The sequence below is a fragment of the Phyllobates terribilis genome, unplaced genomic scaffold (genome assembly GCF_046119375.1).
Source record: "Phyllobates terribilis strain yellow unplaced genomic scaffold, ASM4611937v1 Scaffold_3__8_contigs__length_932513732, whole genome shotgun sequence".
Classification (NCBI taxonomy): Eukaryota; Metazoa; Chordata; class Amphibia; order Anura; family Dendrobatidae; genus Phyllobates; species Phyllobates terribilis.
In genome coordinates, this window is record NW_027362763.1 from 654,119,647 (window position 1) to 654,144,631 (window position 24,985).

Below are 24,985 nucleotides of genomic sequence, written 5' to 3' on the forward strand. Positions count from 1 at the left end.
GCAGAATAGTGAGTGCAGCTCTGGAGTATAATACAGGATGTCACTCAGGATCAGTAATGTAATGTATGTACACAGTGACTGCACCAGCAGAATAGTGAGTGCAGCTCTGGAGTATAATACAGGATGTAACTCAGGATCAGTAATGTAATGTATGTACACAGTGACTGCACCAGCAGAATAGTGAGGGCAGCTCTGGAGTATAATACAGGATGTAACTCAGGATCAGTAATGTAATGTATATACACAGTGACTGCACCAGCAGAATAGTGAGTGCAGCTCTGGGGTATAATACAGGATGTAACTCAGGATCAGTAATGTAATGTATGTACACAGTGACTGCACCAGCAGAATAGTGAGTGCAGCTCTGGGGTATAATACAGGATGTGACTCAGGATCAGTAATGTAATGTATGTACACAGTGACTGCACCAGCAGAATGGTGAGTGCAGCTCTGGAGTATAATACAAGATGTGACTCAGGATCAGTAATGTAATGTATGTACACAGTGACTGCACCAGAAGAATAGTGAGTGCAGCTCTGGAGTATAATACAGGATGTAACTCAGGATCAGTAATGTAATGTATATACACAGTGACTGCACCAGCAGAATAGTGAGTGCAGCTCTGGGGTATAATACAGGATGTAACTCAGGATCAGTAATGTAATGTATGTACACAGTGACTGCATCAGCAGAATAGTGAGTGCAGCTCTGGAGTATAATACAGGATGTAACTCAGGATCAGTAATGTAATGTATGTATACAGTGACTGCGCCAGCAGAATAGTGAGTGCAGCTCTGGAGTATAATACAGGAGGTAACTCAGGATCAGTAATGTAATGTATGTACACAGTGACTGCACCAGCAGAATAGTGAGTGCAGCTCTGGAGTATAATACAGGATGTAACTCAGGATCAGTAATGTAATGTATGTACACAGTAACTGCACCAGCAGAATAGTGAGTGCAGCTCTGGAGTATAATACAGGATGTGACTCAGGATCAGTAATGTAATGTATGTACACAGTGACTGCACCAGCAGAATAGTGAGTGCAGCTCTGGAGTAAAATACAGGATGTAACTCAGGATCAGTAATGTAATGTATATACACAGTGACTGCACCAGCAGAATAGTGAGTGCAGCTCTGGGGTATAATACAGGATGTAACTCAGGATCAGTAATGTAATGTATGTACACAGTGACTGCACCAGCAGAATAGTGAGTGCAGCTCTGGAGTATAATACAGGAGGTAACTCAGGATCAGTAATGTAATGTATGTACATAGTGACTGCACCAGCAGAATAGTGAGTGCGGCTCTGGAGTATAATACAGGATGTAACTCCGGATCAGTAATGTAATGTATGTACTCAGTGACTGCACAAGCGGAATAGCGAGTGCAGCTCTGGAGTATAATACAGGATGTGACTCAGGATCAGTAATGTAAAGTATGTACACAGTGACTGCACCAGCAGAATAGTGAGTGCAGCTCTGGAGTATAATACAGGATGTAACTCAGGATCAGTAATGTAATGTATGTACACAGTGACTGCACCAGCAGAATAGTGAGTGCAGCTCTGGAGTATAATACAGGATGTAACTCAGGATCAGTAATGTATGTACACAGTGACTGCACCAGCAGAATAGTGAGTGCAGCTCTGGAGTATAATACAGGATGTAACTCAGGATCAGTAATGTAATGTATGTACATAGTGACTCCACCATTAGAATAGTGAGTTCCGCTCTGGAGTATAATACAGGATGTAACTCAGGATCAGTAATGTAATGTATGTACACAGTGACTGCACCAGCAGAATAGTGAGTGCAGCTCTGGGGTATAATACAGGATGTAACTCAGGATCAGTAATGTAATGTATGTACACAGTGACTGCACCAGCAGAATAGTGAGTGCAGCTCTGGAGTATAATACAGGAGGTAACTCAGGATCAGTAATATAATGTATGTACACAGTGACTGCACCAGCAGAATAGTGAGTGCAGCTCTGGGGTATAATACAGGATGTAACTCAGGATCAGTAATGTAATGTATGTACACAGTGACTGCACCAGCAGAATAGTGAGTGCAGCTCTGGAGTATAATACAGGAGGTAACTCAGGATCAGTAATGTAATGTATGTACACAGTGACTGCACCAGCAGAATAGTGAGTGCAGCCCTGGAGTATAATACAGGAGGTAACTCAGGATCAGTAATGTAATATATGTACACAGTGACTGCACCAGCAGAATAGTGAGTGCAGCTCTGGGGTATAATACAGGATGTAACTCAGGATCAGTAATGTAATGTATGTACACAGTGACTGCACCAGCAGAATAGTGAGTGCAGCTCTGGAGTATAATACAGGATGTAACTCAGGATCAGTAATGTAATGTATGTACACAGTGACTGCACCAGCAGAATAGTGAGTGCAGCTCTGGGGTATAATACAGGATGTGACTCAGGATCAGTAATGTAATGTATGTACACAGTGACTGCACCAGCAGAATAGTGAGTGCAGCTCTGGAGTATAATACAGGATGTAACTCAGGATCAGTAATGTAATGTATATACACAGTGACTGCACCAGCAGAATAGTGAGTGCAGCTCTGGGGTATAATACAGGATGTAACTCAGGATCAGTAATGTAATGTATGTACACAGTGACTGCACCAGCAGAATAGTGAGTGCAGCTCTGGAGTATAATACAGGAGGTAACTCAGGATCAGTAATGTAATGTATGTACACAGTGACTGCACCAGCAGAATAGTGAGTGCAGCTCTGGAGTATAATACAGGATGTAACTCAGGATCGGTAATGTAATGTATGTACACAGTGACTGCACCAGCAGAATAGTGAGTGCAGCTCTGGAGTATAATACAGGATGTGACTCAGGATCAGTAATGTAATGTATGTACACAGCGACTGCACCAGCAGAATAGTGAGTGCAGCTCTGGAGTATAATACAGGATGTAACTCAGGATCAGTAATGTAATGTATGTACACAGTGACTGCACCAGCAGAATAGTGAGTGCAGCTCTGGAGTATAATACAGGAGGTAACTCAGGATCAGTAATGTAATGTACACAGTGACTGCACCAGCAGAATAGTGAGTGCAGCTCTGGAGTATAATACAGGAGGTAACTCAGGATCAGTAATGTATGTACACAGTGACTGCACCAGCAGAATAGTGAGTGCAGCTCTCGAGTATAATACAGGATGTGACTCAGGATCAGTAATGTAATGTATGTACACAGTGACTGCACCAGCAGAATAGTGAGTGCAGCTCTGGAGTATAATACAGGATGTAACTCAGGATCAGTAATGTAATGTATGTACACAGTGACTGCACCAGCAGAATAGTGAGTGCAGCTCTGGGGTATAATACAGGATGTAACTCAGGATCAGTAATGTAATGTATGTACACAGTGACTGCACCAGCAGAATAGTGAGTGCAGCTCTGGAGTATAATACAGGAGGTAACTCAGGATCAGTAATGTAATGTATGTACATAGTGACTGCACCAGCAGAATAGTGAGTGCGGCTCTGGAGTATAATACAGGATGTAACTCCGGATCAGTAATGTAATGTATGTACTCAGTGACTGCACAAGCGGAATAGCGAGTGCAGCTCTGGAGTATAATACAGGAGGTAACTCAGGATCAGTAATGTAAAGTATGTACACAGTGACTGCACCAGCAGAATAGTGAGTGCAGCTCTGGGGTATAATACAGGATGTAACTCAGGATCAGTAATGTAATGTATGTACACAGTGACTGCACCAGCAGAATAGTGAGTGCAGCCCTGGAGTATAATACAGGAGGTAACTCAGGATCAGTAATATAATGTATGTACACAGTGACTGCACCAGCAGAATAGTGAGTGCAGCTCTGGGGTATAATACAGGATGTAACTCAGGATCAGTAATGTAATGTATGTACACAGTGACTGCACCAGCAGAATAGTGAGTGCAGCTCTGGAGTATAATACAGGAGGTAACTCAGGATCAGTAATGTAATGTATGTACACAGTGACTGCACCAGCAGAATAGTGAGTGCAGCTCTGGAGTATAATACAGGAGGTAACTCAGGATCAGTAATGTAATGTATGTACACAGTGACTGCACCAGCAGAATAGTGAGTGCAGCTCTGGGGTATAATACAGGATGTAACTCAGGATCAGTAATGTATGTACACAGTGACTGCACCAGCAGAATAGTGAGTGCAGCACTGGAGTATAATACAGGATGTCACTCAGGATCAGTAATGTAATGTATGTACACAGTGACTGCACCAGCAGAATAGAGAGTGCAGCTCTGGAGTATAATACAGGATGTAACTCGGGATCAGTAATGTAATGTATGTACACAGTGACTGCACCAGCAGAATAGTGAGTGCAGCTCTGGAGGATAATACAGGAGGTAACTCAGGATCAGTAATGTAATGTATGTACACAGTGACTGCACCAGCAGAATAGTGAGTGCAGCTCTAGAGTATAATACAGGATTTAACTCAGGATCAGTAATGTAATGTATGTACACAGTGACTGCACCAGCAGAATAGTGAGTGCAGCTCTGGGGTATAATACAGGATGTAACACAGGATCAGTAATGTAATGTATGTACACAGTGACTCCTCCAGCAGAATAGTGAGTGCAGCTCTGGATTATAATACAGGATCAGTAATGTAATGTATGTACACAGTAACTGCACCAGCAGAATAGTGAGTGCAGCTCTGGAGTATAATACAGGATCAGTAATGTAATGTATGTACACAGTGACTCCTCCAGCAGAATAGTGAGTGTAGCTCTGGAGTATAATACAGGATCAGTAATGTAATGTATGCACACAGTGACTGCACCAGCAGAATAGTGAGTGCAGCTCTGGAGTATAATACAGGAGGTAACTCAGGATCAGTAATGTAATGTATGTACATAGTGACTGCACCAGCAGAATAGTGAGTGCGGCTCTGGAGTATAATACAGGATGTAACTCCGGATCAGTAATGTAATGTATGTACTCAGTGACTGCACAAGCGGAATAGCGAGTGCAGCTCTGGAGTATAATACAGGAGGTAACTCAGGATCAGTAATGTAAAGTATGTACACAGTGACTGCACCAGCAGAATAGTGAGTGCAGCTCTGGAGTATAATACAGGATGTAACTCAGGATCAGTAATGTAATGTATGTACACAGTGACTGCGCCAGCAGAATAGTGAGTGCAGCTCTGGAGTATAATACAGGATGTAACTCAGGATCAGTAATGTATGTACACAGTGACTGCACCAGCAGAATAGTGAGTGCAGCTCTGGAGTATAATACAGGATGTAACTCAGGATCAGTAATGTAATGTATGTACATAGTGACTCCACCATTAGAATAGTGAGTTCCGCTCTGGAGTATAATACAGGATGTAACTCAGGATCAGTAATGTAATGTATGTACACAGTGACTGCACCAGCAGAATAGTGAGTGCAGCTCTGGGGTATAATACAGGATGTAACTCAGGATCAGTAATGTAATGTATGTACACAGTGACTGCACCAGCAGAATAGTGAGTGCAGCTCTGGAGTATAATACAGGATGTGACTCAGGATCAGTAATGTAATGTATGTACACAGTGACTGCACCAGCAGAATAGTGAGTGCAGCTCTGGAGTATAATACAGGATGTAACTCAGGATCAGTAATGTAATGTATGTACATAGTGACTGCACCAGCAGAATAGTGAGTGCGGCTCTGGAGTATAATACAGGATGTAACTCCGGATCAGTAATGTAATGTATGTACTCAGTGACTGCACAAGCGGAATAGCGAGTGCAGCTCTGGAGTATAATACAGGAGGTAACTCAGGATCAGTAATGTAAAGTATGTACACAGTGACTGCACCAGCAGAATAGTGAGTGCAGCTCTGGGGTATAATACAGGATGTAACTCAGGATCAGTAATGTAATGTATGTACACAGTGACTGCACCAGCAGAATAGTGAGTGCAGCTCTGGAGTATAATACAGGATGTAACTCAGGATCAGTAATGTAATGTATGTACACAGTGACTGCACCAGCAGAATAGTGCGTGCAGCCCTGGAGTATAATACAGGAGGTAACTCAGGATCAGTAATATAATGTATGTACACAGTGACTGCACCAGCAGAATAGTGAGTGCAGCTCTGGGGTATAATACAGGATGTAACTCAGGATCAGTAATGTAATGTATGTACACAGTGACTGCACCAGCAGAATAGTGAGTGCAGCTCTGGAGTATAATACAGGAGGTAACTCAGGATCAGTAATGTAATGTATGTACACAGTGACTGCACCAGCAGAATAGTGAGTGCAGCTCTGGAGTATAATACAGGGTGTAACTCAGGATCAGTAATGTAATGTATGTACACAGTGACTGCACCAGCAGAATAGTGAGTGCAGCTCTGGAGTATAATACAGGAGGTAACTCAGGATCAGTAATGTAATGTATGTACACAGTGACTGCACCAGCAGAATAGTGAGTGCAGCTCTGGGGTATAATACAGGATGTAACTCCGGATCAGTAATGTATGTACACAGTGACTGCACCAGCAGAATAGTGAGTGCAGCTCTGGAGTATAATACAGGATGTCACTCAGGATCAGTAATGTAATGTATGTACACAGTGACTGCACCAGCAGAATAGAGAGTGCAGCTCTGGAGTATAATACAGGATGTAACTCGGGATCAGTAATGTAATTTATGTACACAGTGACTGCACTAGCAGAATAGTGAGTGCAGCTCTGGAGGATAATACAGGAGGTAACTCAGGATCAGTAATGTAATGTATGTACACAGTGACTGCACCAGCAGAATAGTGAGTGCAGCTCTAGAGTATAATACAGGATTTAACTCAGGATCAGTAATGTAATGTATGTACACAGTGACTGCACCAGCAGAATAGTGAGTGCAGCTCTGGGGTATAATACAGGATGTAACACAGGATCAGTAATGTAATGTATGTACACAGTGACTCCTCCAGCAGAATAGTGAGTGCAGCTCTGGATTATAATACAGGATCAGTAATGTAATGTATGTACACAGTAACTGCACCAGCAGAATAGTGAGTGCAGCTCTGGAGTATAATACAGGATCAGTAATGTAATGTATGTACACAGTGACTCCTCCAGCAGAATAGTGAGTGTAGCTCTGGAGTATAATACAGGATCAGTAATGTAATGTATGCACACAGTGACTGCACCAGCAGAATAGTGAGTGCAGCTCTGGAGTATAATACAGGAGGTAACTCAGGATCAGTAATGTAATGTATGTACATAGTGACTGCACCAGCAGAATAGTGAGTGCGGCTCTGGAGTATAATACAGGATGTAACTCCGGATCAGTAATGTAATGTATGTACTCAGTGACTGCACAAGCGGAATAGCGAGTGCAGCTCTGGAGTATAATACAGGAGGTAACTCAGGATCAGTAATGTAAAGTATGTACACAGTGACTGCACCAGCAGAATAGTGAGTGCAGCTCTGGAGTATAATACAGGATGTAACTCAGGATCAGTAATGTAATGTATGTACACAGTGACTGCGCCAGCAGAATAGTGAGTGCAGCTCTGGAGTATAATACAGGATGTAACTCAGGATCAGTAATGTATGTACACAGTGACTGCACCAGCAGAATAGTGAGTGCAGCTCTGGAGTATAATACAGGATGTAACTCAGGATCAGTAATGTAATGTATGTACATAGTGACTCCACCATTAGAATAGTGAGTTCCGCTCTGGAGTATAATACAGGATGTAACTCAGGATCAGTAATGTAATGTATGTACACAGTGACTGCACCAGCAGAATAGTGAGTGCAGCTCTGGGGTATAATACAGGATGTAACTCAGGATCAGTAATGTAATGTATGTACACAGTGACTGCACCAGCAGAATAGTGAGTGCAGCCCTGGAGTATAATACAGGAGGTAACTCAGGATCAGTAATATAATGTATGTACACAGTGACTGCACCAGCAGAATAGTGAGTGCAGCTCTGGGGTATAATACAGGATGTAACTCAGGATCAGTAATGTAATGTATGTACACAGTGACTGCACCAGCAGAATAGTGAGTGCAGCTCTGGAGTATAATACAGGAGGTAACTCAGGATCAGTAATGTAATGTATGTACACAGTGACTGCACCAGCAGAATAGTGAGTGCAGCTCTGGAGTATAATACAGGAGGTAACTCAGGATCAGTAATGTAATGTATGTACACAGTGACTGCACCAGCAGAATAGTGAGTGCAGCTCTGGGGTATAATACAGGATGTAACTCAGGATCAGTAATGTATGTACACAGTGACTGCACCAGCAGAATAGTGAGTGCAGCTCTGGAGTATAATACAGGATGTCACTCAGGATCAGTAATGTAATTTATGTACACAGTGACTGCACTAGCAGAATAGTGAGTGCAGCTCTGGAGGATAATACAGGAGGTAACTCAGGATCAGTAATGTAATGTATGTACACAGTGACTGCACCAGCAGAATAGTGAGTGCAGCTCTAGAGTATAATACAGGATTTAACTCAGGATCAGTAATGTAATGTATGTACACAGTGACTGCACCAGCAGAATAGTGAGTGCAGCTCTGGGGTATAATACAGGATGTAACACAGGATCAGTAATGTAATGTATGTACACAGTGACTCCTCCAGCAGAATAGTGAGTGCAGCTCTGGATTATAATACAGGATCAGTAATGTAATGTATGTACACAGTAACTGCACCAGCAGAATAGTGAGTGCAGCTCTGGAGTATAATACAGGATCAGTAATGTAATGTATGTACACAGTGACTCCTCCAGCAGAATAGTGAGTGTAGCTCTGGAGTATAATACAGGATCAGTAATGTAATGTATGCACACAGTGACTGCACCAGCAGAATAGTGAGTGCAGCTCTGGAGTATAATACAGGAGGTAACTCAGGATCAGTAATGTAATGTATGTACACAGTGACTGCACCAGCAGAATAGTGAGTGCAGCTCTGGGGTATAATACAGGATGTAACTCAGGATCAGTAATGTATGTACACAGTGACTGCACCAGCAGAATAGTGAGTGCAGCTCTGGAGTATAATACAGGATGTAACTCAGGATCAGTAATGTAATGTATGTACACAGTGACTGCACCAGCAGAATAGAGAGTGCAGCTCTGGAGTATAATACAGGATGTAACTCGGGATCAGTAATGTAATTTATGTACACAGTGACTGCACCAGCAGAATAGTGAGTGCAGCTCTGGGGTATAATACAGGATGTAACTCAGGATCAGTAATGTATGTACACAGTGACTGCACCAGCAGAATAGTGAGTGCAGCTCTGGAGGATAATACAGGAGGTAACTCAGGATCAGTAATGTAATGTATGTACACAGTGACGGCACCAGCAGAATAGTGAGTGCAGCTCTAGAGTATAATACAGGATTTAACTCAGGATCAGTAATGTAATGTATGTACACAGTGACTGCACCAGCAGAATAGTGAGTGCAGCTCTGGGGTATAATACAGGATGTAACACAGGATCAGTAATGTAATGTATGTACACAGTGACTCCTCCAGCAGAATAGTGAGTGCAGCTCTGGATTATAATACAGGATCAGTAATGTAATGTATGTACACAGTAACTGCACCAGCAGAATAGTGAGTGCAGCTCTGGAGTATAATACAGGATGTAACACAGGATCAGTAATGTAATGTATGTACACAGTGACTCCTCCAGCAGAATAGTGAGTGTAGCTCTGGAGTATAATACAGGATCAGTAATGTAATGTATGCACACAGTGACTGCACCAGCAGAATAGTGAGTGCAGCTCTGGAGTATAATACAGGAGGTAACTCAGGATCAGTAATGTAATGTATGTACACAGTGACTGCACCAGCAGAATAGTGAGTGCAGCTCTGGAATATAATACAGTAGGTAACTCAGGATCAGTAATGTAATGTATGTACACAGTGACTGCACCAGCAGAATAGTGAGTGCAGCTCTGGAGTATAATACAGGAGGTAACTCAGGATCAGTAATGTAATGTATGTACACAGTGACTGCACCAGCAGAATAGTGAGTGCAGCTCTGGAATATAATACAGTAGGTAACTCAGGATCAGTAATGTAATGTATGTACACAGTGACTGCACCAGCAGAATAGTGAGTGCAGCTCTGGAGTATAATACAGCAGGTAACTCAGGATCAGTAATGTATGTACACAGTGACTGCACCAGCAGAATAGTGAGTGCAGCTCTGGAATATAATACAGGAGGTAACTCAGGATCAGTAATGTAATGTATGTACACAGTGACTGCACCAGCAGAATAGTGAGTGCAGCTCTGGAGTATAATACAGGAGGTAACTCAGGATCAGTAATGTAATGTATGTACCCAGTGACTGCACCAGCAGAATAGTGAGTGCAGCTCTGGAGTATAATACAGGATGTAACTCAGGATCAGTAATGTAATGTATGTACACAGTGACTGCACCAGCAGAATAGTGAGTGCAGCTCTGGAATATAATACAGGAGGTAACTCAGGATCAGTAATGTAATGTATGTACACAGTGACTGCACCAGCAGAATAGTGAGTGCAGCTCTGGAGTATAATACAACAGGTAACTCAGGATTGGTAAGTAGGTAGTTGCTGTGTACTCGTCACTTGTATACAGTTATACTAGCTATTGAACCCGTTCTACGCCCGGGTAGCGAGCATTTTTATTGGTATATGGTCTCCCATGCTGGTATGTGCTGCCCTCATCCCCATTCCTGGTATACATGGTACCCCTCATCCGAATCCTGGTATGCATGGCCCCCCCAGATCCCTATCTTGGTATGCATGGCACCCCCCATCCCCTATCTTGGTATGCATGGCACCCCTCTTCCCCCCATCCTGGTATGTATGGTACCCCTCATCCCCCAATCCTGGTATGCATGGTACCCCTCATCCCCCAATCCTGGTATGTATGGCCTCCTCATATCTCAATCCTGGTATGTCTGGTACTCCTCATCCCCCAATCCTGGTATGCATGGTACCTCTCATCCCCCAATCCTGGTATGTGTGGCCCTCTTATCCCCCAATCCTGGTATGTGTGGCCCCCTCACCCTCCAATCCTGGTATGCATGGTACCCCTCACCCCCCAATCCTGGTATGTGTGGTCCCCTCACCCCCCAATCCTGGTATGCATGGCACCCCTCACCCCCAGTCCTGGTATTCATGGCACCCCTCATCCCCAATCCTGGCATGTATGGCGCCCCTCATCCTGGTATGCATGGCCCCTCATCCGAATCCTGGTATGCATGGCACCCCTCATCCCCCAATCCTGGTATGTGTGGCCCTCTTATCCCCCAATCCTGGTATGTGTGGCCCCCTCACCCTCCAATCCTGGTATGCATGGTACCCCTCACCCCCCAATCCTGGTATGTGTGGTCCCCTAACCCCCCAATCCTGGTATGCATGGCACCCCTCACCCCCAATCCTGGTATTCATGGCACCCCTCATCCCTAATCCTGGCATGTATGGCGCCCCTCATCCTGGTATGCATGGCCCCTCATCCGAATCCTGGCATGCATGGCACCCCTCATCCCCCAATTCTGGTATGCATTGCACTCCTCATCCCCCTATCCTGGTATGCATGGCACCCCTCATCCCCCAATCCTGGTATGCCTGGTACCCCTCAATCCTGGTATGCATGGTACCCCTCATCCCTCAATCCTGGTATGCATGGTACCCCTCATCTTCCAATCCTGCTATGCATGGTACCCCTCACCCCTCAATCCTAGTATGCATGGTACCCCTCATCCCCCAATCCTGGTATGCATGGTACCCCTCATCCCCCAATCCTGGTATGCATGGTACCCCTCATCTTCCAATCCTGCTATGCATGGTACCCCTCACCCCTCAATCCTGGTATGCATGGTACCCCTCACCACTCAATCTTGGTATGCATGGTACCCCTCATCCCCCAATACTGGTATGCATGGTACTCCTCGATCCTTGTATGCATGGTACCCCTCACCCCTCATTCCTGGTATGCATGGCACTCCTCATCCCCCTATCCTGGTATGCATTGTATCCCTCACCCCTCAATCCTGGTATGCATGGTACCCCTCACCCCTCAATCCTGGTATGCATGGTACCTCTCATCCCTCAATCCTGGTATGCATGGTACCCCTTACCCCTCAATCCTAGTATGCATGGTACCCCTCACCACTCAATCCTGGTATGCATGGTACCCCTCATCCCCTATCCTAGTATGCATGGTACCCCTCAACCTCCAATCCTGGTATGCATTGGCCCCTCATCCCCAATCCTCGTATGCATGGCACCCCACATCCCCAATCTGGTATGCATGGCACTCCTCATCCCCCAATCCTGGAATGCATGGTACTCCTCATCCCCCAATCCTGGTATGCATGGCACCCCCCATCCCCACTCTGGTATGCATGGCACTCCTCATCCCCCAATCCTGGAATGCATGGTACCCCTCATCCCCCAATCCTGGTATGCATGGTACCCCTCATCCCCCAATTCTGGTATGCATGTTACCCCTCATCCCCCCAATCCTGGTATGCATGGCCCCCTCATCCCTCAATCCTAGTATGTCTGGTTCCCCTCTTCCCCCAATCCTGGTATGTCTGGTACCCCTCATCCCCCAATCCTGGTATGCTTAGCCCCCTCATCCCCCAATCCTGGTATGCATGGTCCCCTCACCCTCCAATCCTTGTATGCATGGCCCACTCATCCCCCAGTCCTGGTATGCATGGCCCACTCATCCCCTAGTCCTGGTATGCATGGCCCCCTCATCCCCCAGTCCTGGTATGCATGGTACCCCTCATCCCCCAGCCCTGGTATGCATGTTACCCCTCACCCCCCCAATCCTGGTATGCATGGTCCCCTCACCCCCCAATCCTGTTATGTGTGGCACCCCTCACCCCCCAATCCTGGTATGTGTGGCCCCCTCATCACTTTCACGCTGTACACACATACAAAAAAAATAAACAGTTATACTCACCTTCCTTCTCTGTGCTCCAGCGCTGCTGCGTCCTCTCTGCCGGAGGCCGGGGGAGGAGTGCGGCGCCGGAGCGAAGAGAGGCGCCGCTTCAACGCTCCTCCCGGTCAGGTAAGTATGGCGCCGGAGATCGCGGTAGACGTTCAGTGTGTACACACACCGCGATCTCCGGCGCCATACACCTCTTACCTGTAACGGCTCCAGAGCCAGACTGTGCGTCACGCATGCGCTGTCTATCGAGGCTTCAGACAGAGGGACGCATCCCCCGTTATATTATAGATATCAGACATCTGCTCTTTTATCACTAGTTGCGTTTTGTATATTTTCTTCCTTTCTGGTTATTGGTTTTGTCTTTTCCATCGTGTTATTTAGAAATCGCTGCTGAAAGAGCGAGAATCTGAGTTGCTTTACTTTGCGGATGTCTGCGCCGGACCCGGTGGATTTTCGGAGTACGTCTTATGGAGGAAAAAGTGGCACGCCAAAGGGTTTGGTATGACCCTCAAGGGTCCCAACGACTTCAAGCTTGAGGACTTCTACTCTGCTTCCAGCGAACTCTTCGAACCTTATTACGGTAAGTCTCATGATTGTCCTATAGAAATCACCTTGGCTACAAACCAAATAACATTGAAGACAAAGTCCTTCCATTACTTTATGTTGTAGACTTTGTTACCTTGATACTTAGGCCAGACATTTTCGGGTTTGGTCACATCTTAAGGCTTTTGTCAGGAGAGCAGAGCAACAAACTATTAGGAAAGGAAATCTCTACGGCTGCTGTGTTTAGCTCACAGAGGATTGTCCAGACCGATACATTGTAACAAACCTCTACGCTGTGAGAAGCCTCTGGATACAAATGAGAATATTCTCATTCGCGGGAGGCAGAGATCTTGATAATCGCTCTTTCTTATTGCCGATTCCAGTTTTATGTCGTTCCTGTCATTTCTCCTCTTCTACATTTCAGGTGAAGGTGGGGTGGATGGGGACGGGGACGTCACTCGTCCGGAGAACATCACGGCCTTCCGCAACTTTGTCATGGACAATACAGACCACAAGGGCGTGCACTTCATGATGGCGGACGGGGTACGTGAGACAAAAGCAGCGACATACAGGAAATCTGTCAGCCATGATGGATACGATCCTTAGCTGGGTCTCCACCTTGTTCTTCTTGCAGGGATTCTCTGTGGAGGGTCAGGAAAATATTCAGGAGATTCTCAGCAAACAGCTGCTGCTCTGCCAGTGCCTGGTGGGACTGTCTGTCGTCAGGACAGGTGACATCTGTCTGTCCGTCTGTCTGTCATGCCTTTCTTATTCCTCTAGCTTATTTTCTACGTTTTCTTACATTTCATTGTTTCTTTGTGACCAAATTAGGAGGACATTTCATCTGTAAGACCTTTGACCTGTTTACCCCGTTTAGTATCGGTCTCATCTACCTGCTGTACTGCTGCTTTGACCGCGTTTCTCTCTTCAAGTCAGTGACAAGCCGACCGGCTAACTCTGAAAGGTGAGAAACCGCACACCCTCCATACTACATTACTGATCCTGCGTTACATCCTGTATTATACTCCAGAGCTGCACTCACTATTCTGCTGGTGCAGTCACTGTGTACATACATTACATTACTGATCCTGCGTTACATCCTGTATTATACTCCAGAGCTGCACTCACTATTCTGCTGGTGCAGTCACTGTGTACATACATTACATTACTGATCCTGAGTTACATCCTGTATTATACTCCAGAGCTGCACTCACTATTCTGCTGGTGCAGTCACTGTGTACATACATTACATTACTGATCCTGAGTTACACCCTGTATTATACTCCAGAGCTGCACTCACTATTCTGCTGGTGCAGTCACTGTGTACATACATTACATTACTGATCCTGAGTTACATCCTGTATTATACTCCAGAGCTGCACTCACTATTCTGCTGGTGCAGTCACTGTGTACATACATTACATTACTGATCCTGAGTTACACCCTGTATTATACTCCAGAGCTGCACTCACTATTCTGCTGGTGCAGTCACTGTGTACATACATTACATTACTGATCCTGAGTTACATCCTGTATTATACCCCAGAGCTGCACTCACTATTCTGCTGGTGCAGTCACTGTGTACATACATTACATTACTGATCCTGAGTCACATCCTGTATTATACTCCAGAGCTGCACTCACTATTCTGCTGGTGCAGTCACTGTGTACATACATTACATTACCGATCCTGAGTTACATCCTGTATTATACTCCAGAGCTACACTCACTATTCTGCTGGTGCAGTCACTGTGTACATACATTACATTACTGATCCTGAGTTAACTCCTGTGTTATACCCCAGAGCTGCACTCCCTATTCTGCTGGTGCAGTCACTGTGTACATACATTACATTACTGATCCTGAGTTACCTCCTGTATTATACTCCAGAGCTGCACTCACTATTCTGCTGGTGCAGTCACTGTGTACATACATTACATTACTGATCCTGAGTTACATCCTGTATTATACTCCAGAGCTGCACTCACTATTCTGCTGGTGCAGTCACTGTGTACATACATTACATTACTGATCCTGCGTTACAGCCTGTATTATACTCCAGAGCTGCACTCACTATTCTGCTGGTGCAGTCACTGTGTACATACATTACATTACTAATCCTGAGTTACCTCCTGTATTATACTCCAGAGCTGCACTCACTATTCTGCTGGTGCAGTCACTGTGTACATACATTACATTACTGATCCTGAGTTACATCCTGTATTATACTCCAGAGCTGCACTCACTATTCTGCTGGTGCAGTCACTGTGTACATACATTACATTACTGATCCTGAGTTACCTCCTGTATTATACTCCAGAGCTGCACTCACTATTCTGCTGGTGCAGTCACCGTGTACTTACATTACATTACTGATCCTGCGTTACAGCCTGTATTATACTCCAGAGCTGCACTCACTATTCTGCTGGTGCAGTCACTGTGTACATACATTACATTACTGATCCTGAGTTACATCCTGTATTATACCCCAGAGCTGCACTCACTATTCTGCTGGTGCAGTCACTGTGTACATACATTACATTACTGATCCTGAGTTACATCCTGTGTTATCCTCCAGAGCTGCACTCACTATTCTGCTGGTGCAGTCACTGTGTACATACATTACATTACTGATCCTGAGTTCCCTCCTGTATTATACTCCAGAGCTGCACTCACTATTCTGCTGGTGCAGTCACTGTGTACACAAATTACATTACTGATCCTGAGTTACATCCTGTATTATACTCCAGAGCTGCACTCACTATTCTGCTGGTGCAGTCACTGTGTACATACATTACATTACTGTTCCTGAGTTACATCCTGTATTTTACTCCAGAGCTGCACTCACTATTCTGCTGGTGCAGTCACTGTGTACATACATTACATTACTGATCCTGAGTTACATCCTGTATTATACTCCAGAGCTGCACTCACTATTCTGCTGGTGCAGTCACTGTGTACATACATTACTAATCCTGAGTTACATCCTGTATTATACTCCAGAGCTACACTCACTATTCTGCTGGTGCAGTCACTGTGTACATACATTACTGATCCTAAGTTACATCCTGTATTATACTCCAGAGCTGCACTCACTATTCTGCTGGTGCAGTCACTGTGTACATACATTACTAATCCTGAGTTACATCCTGTATTATACTCCAGAGCTGCACTCACTATTCTACTGGTGCAGTCACTGTGTACATACATTACATTACTGATCCTGAGTTACATCCTGTATTATACTCCAGAGCTGCACTCATTATTCTGCTGGTGCAGTCACTGTGTACATACATTACTGATCCTGAGTTACATCCTGTATTATACTCCAGAGCTGCACTCACTATTCTGCTGGTGCAGTCACTGTGTACATACATTACTGATACTGAGTTACATCCTGTATTATACTCCAGAGCTGCACTCACTATTCTGCTGGTGCAGTCACTGTGTACATACATTACTGATCCTGAGTTACATCCTGTATTATACTCCAGAGCTGCACTCACTATTCTACTGGTGTAGTCACTGTGTACATACATTACATTACTGATCATCAGTTACATCCTGTATTATACTCCAGAGCTGCACTCACTATTCTACTGGTGCAGTCACTGTGTACATACATTACATTACTGATCCTGAGTTACATCCTGTATTATACTCCAGAGCTGCACTCACCATTCTGCTGGTGCAGTCACTGTGTACATACATTACATTACTGATCCTGAGTTACATCCTGTATTATACTCCAGAGCTGCACTCACTATTGTGCTGTTGCAGTCACTGTGTACATACATTACATTACTGATCCTGAGTTACATCCTGTATTATACTCCAGAGCTGCACTCACTATTCTGCTGGTGCAGTCACTGTGTACATACATTACTGATCCTGAGTTACATCCTGTATTATACTCCAGAGCTGCACTCACTATTCTGCTGGTGCAGTCACTGTGTACATACATTTCATTACTGATCCTGAGTTACATCCTGTATTATACCCCAGAGCTGCACTCACTATTCTGCTGGTGCAGTCACTATGTACATACATTACATTACTGATCCTGAGTTACATCCTGTATTATACTCCAGAGCTGCACTCACTATTCTGCTGGTGCAGTCACTGTGTACATACATTACATTACTGATCCTGAGTTACATCCTGTATTATACTCCAGAGCTGCACTCACTATTCTGCTGGTGCAGTCACTGTGTACATACATTACTGATCCTGAGTTACATCCTGTATTATACTCCAGAGCTGCACTCACTATTCTGCTGGTGCAGTCACTGTGTACATACATTACTAATCCTGAGTTACATCCTGTATTATACTCCAGAGCTGCACTCACTATTCTGCTGGTGCAGTCACTGTGTACATACATTACTGATCCTGAGTTACATCCTGTATTATACTCCAGAGCTGCACTCACTATTCTGCTGGTGCAGTCACTGTGTACATACATTACTGATCCTGAGTTACATCCTGTATTATACTCCAGAGCTGCACTCACTATTCTGCTGGTGCAGTCACTGTGTACATACATTACTGATCCTGAGTTACATCCTGTATTATACTCCAGAGCTGCACTCACTATTCTGCTGGTGCAGTCACTGTGTACATACATTACATTACTGATCCTGAGTTACATCCTGTATTATACCCCAGAGCTGCACTCACTATTCTGCTGGTGCAGTCACTATGTACATACATTACATTACTGATCCTGAGTTACATCCTGTATTATACTCCAGAGCTGCACTCACTATTCTGCTGGTGCAGTCACTGTGTACATACATTACATTACTGATCCTGAGTTACATCCTGTATTATACTCCAGAGCTGCACTCACTATTCTGCTGGTGCAGTCACTGTGTACATACATTACTGATCCTGAGTTACATCCTGTATTATACTCCAGAGCTGCACTCACTATTCTGCTGGTGCAGTCACTGTGTACATACATTACATTACTGATCCTGAGTTACATCCTGTATTATACCCCAGAGCTGCACTCACTATTCTGCTGGTGCAGTCACTATGTACATACATTACATTACTGATCCTGAGTTACATCCTGTATTATACTCCAGAGCTGCACTCACTATTCTGCTGGTGCAGTCACTGTGTACATACATTACATTACTGATCCTGAGTTACCTCCTGTTTTATACTCCAGAGCTGCACTCACTATTCTGCTGGTGCAGTCACTGTGTACATACATTACATTACTGATCCTGAGTTACATCCTGTATTATACTCCAGAGCTGCACTCACTATTCTGCTGGTGCAGTCACTGTGTACATACATTACTGATCCTGAGTTACATCCTGTATTATACTCCAGAGCTGCACTCACTATTCTGCTGGTGCAGTCACTGTGTACATACATTACATTACTGATCCTGAGTTACATCCTGTATTATACCCCAGAGCTGCACTCACTATTCTGCTGGTGCAGTCACTATGTACATACATTACATTACTGATCCTGAGTTACATCCTGTATTATACTCCAGAGCTGCACTCACTATTCTGCTGGTGCAGTCACTGTGTACATACATTACATTACTGATCCTGAGTTACATCCTGTATTATACTCCAGAGCTGCACTCACTATTCTGCTGGTGCAGTCACTGTGTACATACATTACTGATCCTGAGTTACATCCTGTATTATACTCCAGAGCTGCACTCACTATTCTGCTGGTGCAGTCACTGTGTACATACATTACATTACTGATCCTGAGTTACATCCTGTATTATACTCCAGAGCTGCACTCACTATTCTGCTGGTGCAGTCACTGTGTACATACATTACATTACTGATCCTGAGTTACCTCCTGTATTATACTCCAGAGCTGCACTCACTATTCTGCTGGTGCAGTCACCGTGTACTTACATTACATTACTGATCCTGCGTTACAGCCTGTATTATACTCCAGAGCTGCACTCACTATTCTGCTGGTGCAGTCACTGTGTACATACATTACCTTACTGATCCTGAGTTACATCCTGTATTATACCCCAGAGCTGCACTCACTATTCTGCTGGTGCAGTCACTGTGTACATACATTACATTACTGATCCTGAGTTACATCCTGTGTTATCCTCCAGAGCTGCACTCACTATTCTGCTGGTGCAGTCACTGTGTACATACATTACATTACTGATCCTGAGTTCCCTCCTGTATTATACTCCAGAGCTGCACTCACTATTCTGCTGGTGCAGTCACTGTGTACACACATTACATTACTGATCCTGAGTTACATCCTGTATTATACTCCAGAGCTGCACTCACTATTCTGCTGGTGCAGTCACTGTGTACATACATTACATTACTGATCCTGAGTTACATCCTGTATTATACTCCAGAGCTGCACTCACTATTCTGCTGGTGCAGTCACTGTGTACATACATTACATTACTGATCCTGAGTTACATCCTGTATTATACTCCAGATCTGCACTCACTATTCTGCTGGTGCAGTCACTGTGTACATATATTACATTACTGTTCCTGAGTTACATCCTGTATTTTACTCCAGAGCTGCACTCACTATTCTGCTGGTGCAGTCACTGTGTACATACATTACATTACTGATCCTGAGTTACATCCTGTATTATACTCCAGAGCTGCACTCACTATTCTGCTGGTGCAGTCACTGTGTACATACATTACTAATCCTGAGTTACATCCTGTATTATACTCCAGAGCTGCACTCACTATTCTGCTGGTGCAGTCACTGTGTACATACATAACATTACTGATCCTGAGTTACATCCTGTATTATACTCCAGAGCTGCACTCACTATTCTGCTGGTGCAGTCACTGTGTACATACATTACTGATCCTAAGTTACATCCTGTATTATACTCCAGAGCTGCACTCACTATTCTGCTGGTGCAGTCACTGTGTACATACATTACTAATCCTGAGTTACATCCTGTATTATACTCCAGAGCTGCACTCACTATTCTACTGGTGCAGTCACTGTGTACATACATTACATTACTGATCCTGAGTTACATCCTGTATTATACTCCAGAGCTGCACTCACTATTCTGCTGGTGCAGTCACTGTGTACATACATTACTGATACTGAGTTACATCCTGTATTATACTCCAGAGCTGCACTCACTATTCTGCTGGTGCAGTCACTGTGTACATACATTACTGATCCTGAGTTACATCCTGTATTATACCCCAGAGCTACACTCACTATTCTGCTGGTGCAGTCACTGTGTACATACATTACTGATACGGAGTTACATCCTGTATTATACTCCAGAGCTGCACTCACTATTCTGCTGGTGCAGTCACTGTGTACATACATTACTGATCCTGAGTTACATCCTGTATTATACTCCAGAGCTGCACTCACTATTCTGCTGGTGCAGTCACTGTGTACATACATTACTAATCCTGAGTTACATCCTGTATTATACTCCAGAGCTGCACTCACTATTCTACTGGTGTAGTCACTGTGTACATACATTACATTACTGATCATGAGTTACATCCTGTATTATACTCCAGAGCTTCACTCACTATTCTACTGGTGCAGTCACTGTGTACATACATTACATTACTGATCCTGAGTTACATCCTGTATTATACTCCAGAGCTGCACTCACCATTCTGCTGGTGCAGTCACTGTGTACATACATTACATTACTGATCCTGAGTTACATCCTGTATTATACTCCAGAGCTGCACTCACTATTGTGCTGGTGCAGTCACTGTGTACATACATTACATTACTGATCCTGAGTTACATCCTGTATTATACTCCAGAGCTGCACTCACTATTCTGCTGGTGCAGTCACTGTGTACATACATTACTGATCCTGAGTTACATCCTGTATTATACTCCAGAGCTGCACTCACTATTCTGCTGGTGCAGTCACTGTGTACATACATTACATTACTGATCCTGAGTTACATCCTGTATTATACTCCAGAGCTGCACTCACTATTCTGCTGGTGCAGTCACTGTGTACATACATTACATTACTGATCCTGAGTTACATCCTGTATTATATTCCAGAGCTGCACTCACTATTCTGCTGGTGCAGTCACTGTGTACATACATTACATTACTGATCCTGAGTTACATCCTGTATTATACTCCAGAGCTGCACTCACTATTCTGCTGGTGCAGTCACTGTGTACATACATTACTAATCCTGAGTTACATCCTGTATTATACTCCAGAGCTGCACTCACTATTCTACTGGTGTAGTCACTGTGTACATACATTACATTACTGATCATGAGTTACATCCTGTATTATACTCCAGAGCTGCACTCACTATTCTACTGGTGCAGTCACTGTGTACATACATTACATTACTGATCCTGAGTTACATCCTGTATTATACTCCAGAGCTGCACTCACTATTCTGCTGGTGCAGTCACTGTGTACATACATTACTAATCCTGAGTTACATCCTGTATTATACTCCAGAGCTGCACTCACTATTCTACTGGTGTAGTCACTGTGTACATACATTACATTACTGATCATGAGTTACATCCTGTATTATACTCCAGAGCTGCACTCACTATTCTGCTGGTGCAGTCACTGTGTACATACATTACATTACTGATCCTGAGTTACATCCTGTATTATACTCCAGAGCTGCACTCACTATTGTGCTGGTGCAGTCACTGTGTACATACATTACATTACTGATCCTGAGTTACATCTTGTATTATACTCCAGAGCTGCACTCACTATTCTGCTGGTGCAGTCACTGTGTACATACATTACTGATCCTGAGTTACATCCTGTATTATACTCCAGAGCTGCACTCACTATTCTGCTGGTGCAGTCACTGTGTACATACATTACATTACTGATCCTGAGTTACATCCTGTATTATACTCCAGAGCTGCACTCACTATTCTGCTGGTGCAGTCACTGTGTACATACATTACTGATCCTGAGTTACATCCTGTATTATACTCCAGAGCTGCACTCACTATTCTGCTGGTGCAGTCACTGTGTACATACATTACTGATCCTGAGTTACATCCTGTATTATACCCCAGAGCTGCACTCACTATTCTGCTGGTGCAGTCACTATGTACATACATTACATTACTGATCCTGAGTTACATCCTGTATTATACTCCAGAGCTGCACTCACTATTCTGCTGGTGCAGTCACTGTGTACATACATTACATTACTGATCCTGAGTTACATCCTGTATTATACCCCAGAGCTGCACTCACTATTCTGCTGGTGCAGTCACTATGTACATACATTACATTACTGATCCTGAGTTACATCCTGTATTATACTCCAGAGCTGCACTCACTATTCTGCTGGTGCAGTCACTGTGTACATACATTACATTACTGATCCTGAGTTACCTCCTGTTTTATACTCCAGAGCTGCACTCACTATTCTGCTGGTGCAGTCACTGTGTACATACATTACATTACTGATCCTGAGTTACCTCCTGTATTATACTCCAGAGCTGCACTCACTATTGTGCTGGTGCAGTCACTGTGTACATACATTACATTACTGATCCTGAGTTACATCCTGTATTATACTCCAGAGCTGCACTCACTATTCTGCTGGTGCAGTCACTGTGTACATACATTACTGATCCTGAGTTACATCCTGTATTATACTCCAGAGCTGCACTCACTATTCTGCTGGTGCAGTCACTGTGTACATACATTACATTACTGATCCTGAGTTACATCCTTATTATACCCCAGAGCTGCACTCACTATTCTGCTGGTGCAGTCACTATGTACATACATTACATTACTGATCCTGAGTTACATCCTGTATTATACTCCAGAGCTGCACTCACTATTCTGCTGGTGCAGTCACTGTGTACATACATTACTGATCCTGAGTTACATCCTGTATTATACTCCAGAGCTGCACTCACTATTCTGCTGGTGCAGTCACTGTGTACATACATTACATTACTGATCCTTAGTTACCTCCTGTATTATACTCCAGAGCTGCACTCACTATTCTGCTGGTGCAGTCACTGTGTACATACATTACAATACTGATCCTGAGTTACATCCTGTATTATACTCCAGAGCTGCACTCACTATTCTGCTGGTGCAGTCACTGTGTACATACATTACTGATCCTGAGTTACATCCTGTATTATACTCCAGAGCTGCACTCACTATTCTGCTGGTGCAGTCACTGTGTACATACATTACATTACTGATCCTGAGTTACATCCTGTATTATACCCCAGAGCTGCACTCACTATTCTGCTGGTGCAGTCACTATGTACATACATTACATTACTGATCCTGAGTTACATCCTGTATTATACTCCAGAGCTGCACTCACTATTCTGCTGGTGCAGTCACTGTGTACATACATTACATTACTGATCCTGAGTTACCTCCTGTTTTATACTCCAGAGCTGCACTCACTATTCTGCTGGTGCAGTCACTGTGTACATACATTACATTACTGATCCTGAGTTACCTCCTGTATTATACTCCAGAGCTGCACTCACTATTCTACTGGTGCAGTCACTGTGTATATACATTACATTACTGATCCTGAGTTACATCCTGTATTATACTCCAGAGCTGCACTCACTATTCTGCTGGTGGAGTCACTGTGTACATACATTACATTACTAATCCTGAGTTACCTCCTGTATTATACTCCAGAGCTGCACTCACTATTCTGCTGGTGCTGTCACTGTGTACATACATTACATTACTGATCCTGAGTTACATCCTGTATTATACCCCAGAGCTGCACTCACTATTCTGCTGGTGGAGTCACTGTGTACATACATTACATTACTAATCCTGAGTTACCTCCTGTATTATACTCCAGAGCTGCACTCACTATTCTGCTGGTGCTGTCACTGTGTACATACATTACTGATCCTGAGTTACATCCTGTATTATACTCCAGATCTGCACTCTCTATTCTGCTGGTGCAGTCACTGTGTACACACATTACATTACTGATCCTGAGTTATATCCTGTATTATACTCCAGAGCTGCACTCACTATTCTGCTGGTGCAGTCACTGTGTACATACATTACATTACTGATCCTGAGTTACATCCTGTATTATACTCCAGAGCTGCACTCACTATTCGGCTGGTGCAGTCACTGTGTACATACATTACATTACTGATCCTGAGTTACCTCCTGTTTTATACTCCAGAGCTGCACTCACTATTCTGCTGGTGCAGTCACTGTGTACATACATTACATTACTGATCCTGAGTTACATCCTGTATTATACTCCAGAGCTGCGCTCGCTGTTCTCCTGGTGTAGGAGGCATATTTGGGTCACCTGTGGACATAGTGATGTAGGTTGGGGGATGGGTCTTGACGCTGTTTCTTCTCCTGGCCGCAGGATACATTTGGATACTGTCGGTTATATTACAGTTTTGGGCTCTGCCTGTAGTGTGTGGGTCTGGCGCCCTCTCCC

The 24,985-nt window shown here is 44.1% G+C and overlaps 1 protein-coding gene across 1 annotated transcript in view; it reads left to right on the forward strand.

Annotated features, from left to right (window-relative positions):
* Nucleotides 1-24,985, forward strand: part of CMTR1 (cap methyltransferase 1) — a 65,412-nt gene that overhangs the window by 21,221 nt on the left and 19,206 nt on the right. The window contains exons 10-13 of the mRNA XM_073671687.1: nt 13,370-13,568; nt 13,956-14,074; nt 14,166-14,262; nt 14,363-14,495. Coding sequence (XP_073527788.1) covers nt 13,370-13,568; nt 13,956-14,074; nt 14,166-14,262; nt 14,363-14,495 — 548 coding nt within the window. The remainder of the gene's footprint in view (nt 1-13,369; nt 13,569-13,955; nt 14,075-14,165; nt 14,263-14,362; nt 14,496-24,985) is intronic.